The sequence below is a fragment of the Seriola lalandi genome, unplaced genomic scaffold, assembly GCF_002814215.2.
Source record: "Seriola lalandi dorsalis isolate HSWRI2012SDOR001 ecotype SW California unplaced genomic scaffold, Sedor1 jcf7180002055008, whole genome shotgun sequence".
In the NCBI taxonomy this organism is placed as follows: domain Eukaryota; kingdom Metazoa; phylum Chordata; class Actinopteri; order Carangiformes; family Carangidae; genus Seriola; species Seriola lalandi.
In genome coordinates this window covers 3,031,151-3,036,048 of record NW_019525551.1, presented here as the reverse complement: position 1 = coordinate 3,036,048, position 4,898 = coordinate 3,031,151, and the positions used below count along the sequence as shown (strand labels likewise).

General features: G+C 40.4%; 1 protein-coding gene across 1 annotated transcript; it reads left to right on the top strand.

The window, feature by feature from the left end:
* The first annotated feature begins 415 nt into the window (after positions 1–415).
* On the top strand, positions 416–4,354 carry LOC147817180 (ubiquitin carboxyl-terminal hydrolase 37-like). The gene is made up of 15 exons (XM_087171542.1): positions 416–445; positions 643–683; positions 1,141–1,219; positions 1,376–1,410; positions 1,658–1,724; positions 1,831–2,033; positions 2,201–2,332; positions 2,446–2,569; positions 2,671–2,822; positions 3,071–3,173; positions 3,370–3,446; positions 3,650–3,758; positions 3,871–3,931; positions 4,071–4,228; positions 4,349–4,354. The coding sequence occupies exons 1-15, from the start codon at positions 416–418 to the stop codon at positions 4,352–4,354; spliced, it is 1,377 nt and encodes a 458-aa protein (XP_087027668.1).
* The last annotated feature ends 544 nt before the right edge of the window (positions 4,355–4,898 follow it).

Below are 4,898 nucleotides of genomic sequence, written 5' to 3'. Positions count from 1 at the left end.
CATATTTAAATTAACTTAATTTAGATATGTGTTTTTTTTTTTAATGGCTGAAGCACCAGGTTGCAATTAGGTTTTTGAAGATGAATAAACTTCGTTTTGTTGAAATTTTGTGTATGTTTAGTTTTTGGCTTTTAAGATCATCAGTTATAAAACATAAATACATTGATACCATGTTTACACTCTAATTTGAATGACACACAGTGATATTATGACATCATAGTAAAATTCTAGAAGTGTCATTACTGCATGTCATACAGAATTTCTCTGCAACAGATCGTACAACAAATCACTCAGTAGTTGACACAGCAGAGAGACACAAGTAGTTTACTTTCAGTTCGACAGCTCCAGTTTGACAGTTTAAGTTTGACAGTTCAAGTTTGATAGCTCAAGTTTAACATTGACAAAACTTTTAAAGATGTATCGTCTATTTTCCTGTTGTGGAAAGGTTTGTTTTTTAGATACACTACACATTTTCTGTAATTTCTTTACTGTGTAATCAACCTTGTACGTGAAACTATTTCCACTTTGCAGTTCTCAGTGTTTAGTAGATGCTTTCTGTGACACCAGGTTATATCAGCTGTGAAGACACATTATGTTTCCATTCATTTTAATGTTGTTTATATTTTTTTTTACTGTGTACAGGAATCAACAGCAGTTATAAATGTGGCAGATGAGCTCAAGCAGCTCAACAGCTCTCAGAGAAGGTAAGGAAGTTCATTACCATTTTCCTGACTATTTCTTCATCTCGTGTGATAATTTTACACAAAGTGCTGAGAGAAAGCCATGTGTGTGTAAATTGCTTCTATGGGAACAATGAAAATTGCTGTATTCAATAATAACAATGTTTCGCACACATACAAATACTATTAACACAGCCTTGAATGTAAGGATGATTTTCCTACGAAGACTTGAGACTTGTCTTGGACTCGTATTAAAGGACTTCACTTGAGACTCTCAGAGACTTGAGATATGAGTTGGACTCGAGCTGAAAGACTTAAAAGCTGTTGTAGTTAATATGATGCTGAATTCAGCTACGGAGGGATTTATTTCTCGTAATGATCCCTATCTGTGATTTATGATTTCTTATGAGCAGCAGTAATAAACTACAGAAAAACCAACTGTCTTTCTCTTTATCACCAGTGCCACTGCCATCGACGCAGTCACCAAGAAGAAAGAGGAAAGGACACCGTGGAGGTATCGACTCTTCGGGCGCCCCTTGGTATGTTTGACAGTGTCATGGCTTCATATTAAACAAATTTAAGTAGTTAGTAAGAATTATATTTGAACTTGTAAATTGTAAACACCATCAGCGATATTTGACAGTTTATTCTAATTCTATTGCTTTTTTTGTGTGTTTTTGGTTTCTTCCATACAGAAAAAGGAAAATCCTCCTAAAGACAACAAGCAAAGGTAAGAACACTTCTCCTGGCTACATGTCTTTAATCCTTCAGCCCCTTTATCAGCTGGGACATTGTGTGCCTTAGAGAATCCCATAAATTTTGGGAATTAGAACTTTTATCCTGCTAGTGTCAATACAAGGTTGTATTTGGTCTTTTGTGGGCAGTGCCTAGAAACAGATTTATCTCTGTAAGTGTTCTCTCCAGCCAATCATTCAGTTCATAGTGAGATAACACACATCGTTTCTCTTTGTCACCAGCGTCACCACCTCAGATGGCAAAAAATCAAAGGAGGTGAAGAAGCCACGTTGGTGGATGTGTTGGAAGGTACGTATGTTTGACATAAAGTGCATCGCTCAATTCCACCAGATATTTATCAATTGATGAGTGTATCTTTGCATGATCCAACCACAGTATTTGTTTACCCCAACAGAAGAGATGTAAGGTTGGACCCATCCCCGAAGAACAAAAGCCGAAGGAGGCGTGCCACTCCAAACCTGAAACGCCTAACCACCACACCAAGAAGGAGGAACAGCCAAAACAGAACAATGTTCCTAAAGACCAACCTAAGAGAAAGAAAGAAGTTACAGTGGCCCCCATAAAGACCCCTAGATATAAGCAGATGAGCTGTCTTGGGTAAGTACATCTGCATGTCCATACACACACTAGAAACAAGGCTGTAGAGGCATGAATCAAATCAAAGTCAAAGAGCTACAGGGAGAAAATGAGCTCCAGTCTGTGGACACATCATTGAAGAATTGTTGACATTGAGATGTATTTGACTTGTACATTTTTTGTGTCAGGTTTCCCAACCCAGTGCAGATCTGCTATATGAACTCCTGCTTGCAGAGCCTCCTGACACTGGTACGCTTTATCAGAGACATTAGCCAACAGCAGCAGGTTTGGAGTCTGAGCCCCAACGCATCAATCATAAGGTACAGCACCCTTCAGATGAAAGAACAAATTTTATCCTTAAGTTGTATCCTGAACACCACAACGTTTAATGTCATGGACAATGCCTCTAACCCCTCCCCTCGACCCTCTCTAGATCATTAATAGATATCAAAGAGTCCCATTTCTCCAGTAATGTTCGTCAAAAACTCCGCGTTCTTGCTGCATTCAAGAAGGCGGTGTCGCTTAGGGACAGTGAATTTGAAGATCTCAGTCAGAAAGTGCGTAAGCAGGTTTCATTTTTTGTTGTTTCACCACTTCCTGATAGTTTCTCCTTGGTGTTTAAACCTCTCTGTACAATTGTGTGCATGTATATCTACAGGATGCTCATGAGTTCCTCACGTCCGTGCTGCACCAGATCAGGTCCTTGGGCCAAGAGCTGCAGGTGCTGGCTGCCAGCAATGGCACCATCTACAGCTGTCCGGTGGAGAATAACATGGTGTTTAAAATGCTAAACACCAGGAAGTGCAAGAGGTAAACTACACACTTATGAACATCACACACACACATTCATCATCTCTTGCAGTATGTCAGGATAAGTTAAATATTCCTTTCAGCAACTACTACTTGACTTTCTTGCAGTTGAAGTTCTTTCTTTTTCAAAAACAAAAAAAAACACTTTTGTAATTTTGGTGAATTGATCATTAACTATTCAGTTAAGCATCAGCATCATCATGACCTCTGCAGCTATATTATAACTGTATTATCCATTCAATGTGTAGTTGCGGAACAGGATCTGCTAGAGAGGAGGATTTCACAAACTTATCCTTGGACATGATACCCGGAGGAGGAACAGTACATGAGATGATCGAAGATTACCAGAAGGTAAGAAACATCTCTCCTCATTCGTTCACATTAGAACCCACTGATATAATGTGGTGATATGATGTGGAAAACACTGAGACATCAACCACCTTATAGCTACTTGCGCCAGTATGTGTATGGATGTGTAGCTGTTTGTTGTTGTGGATGTAAATCCAGTATAGTACTGAAAATATGTTGGTTTTGTGCTGTTCTGCAGGAAACGCAGTTGGAGTATTTATGCAAGTGCGGTGGTACCGTGTCAGGCCAGCAATCATCATTCATCAATCTGCCAAGGTGAGTGACATCAAATCCATCTGTCGTGACAGTGCACAGTGATGATACATGGTTCACCCATCGATATCAAACTGGGCAAACTACTCTAAGGAGTAATTCTGAAGTATTTATGATGAAAAAGACAAATAGTAACAAGTTGTTACGCCACGTTTTTATCTTTTTCTCTGTCACCTAGTGCTCATATCTTTTCTGTCTGTCTACAGAGTGCTCGTCTTACATGTGAAGCGCTTCAAGTATTCTCCAACATACCAGCTGATAAAGGACCATGACCCCATCGTCCTCTCCAGAGAAGTTGTGGTGTCATCCAAGAAGGTAAAAAAAAAATTATTAAGAACTATTGTTTATCAGGTCATTTGACTGGGGCTGATATGAGTAAATGTTAGGACTATGTGCGTACTAACTCTTTAATTGTGGTCCTTCTCAGGGTGGTGGCTGCTACAGTTTGGTTAGCACCATCAACCATATCGGCGCCACAGCAACAACAGGTAAGATAATCCATTCATTTTCCTTAAACTCACATTTCTAAGTAACAATGATATACACTAAATCACTATGGCCTGTATCATTTAAATTAAAAACACCTTGATAAGACAAACCATCTAACAATGTTTGCTCTCTTGTTAGGACACTACATCTGCGACGGGGTGGATCCAGATGTCGGCCAGAGAGACCCGACTGACCGGTGGTTCACCTACAATGATGCAATGGTCACTGAGACAAGTGGTGCCTCTGTCTGTGACCACCGGCAAAGATCTTCCTACATCCTGTTTTACCAAAGACAGGTTAGACGACAAACTGAAGTCAAACACATCATGGAGATGATGTGGCAGACACCACACAAACACTGCTCTCCTTTACATTTCAGACAAATTACAGTTGAGTTTATTATTTTCTGTTTTTAGGAATAGACGGCGGGACGCTCCTCAAGAAGACTGGACACCATCATCAGTCATCTTGATCCCTAAAACAACAAGTCCTCCAAACAACAACCACGGAATGAGCCGTGGAAAGGTAGGTGGCTAATTTCTCTGCCTTTCATTTCAGAGTTTTGGTGAAGATGGAGGACTGAGATGGAGAGATCATACCAGTACACCCAGAGAGAAAGATGGATGAAGACCACATCCTTGGGCAGATGGATGATGAGCATGTCCCGTTGCTAGGAGGAGCGGAAAGATCGCCAGCCCTCAGGAGGAACCCCCCCCCCCCAGAGAGCCAGGATCCTCCCAAGGTTTCTTCCTATTAGATGAAGTTTTTCCTTGCCACAGTCGCCACAAATCACAGCTCTTGTGAGCAGTGATCCAAATTCTAATTGGCTCTAAATTGGATTTCAATTCTATGGCTTGCTCTCTAGGGAAGAACAAATTTAGTACATTACATTGCTTCTATTTCTATAGAAGTTAGCATACTAACTAGCTTGCCCCGGTCTGGCTGGACTGTTACGTCACTTTCCGG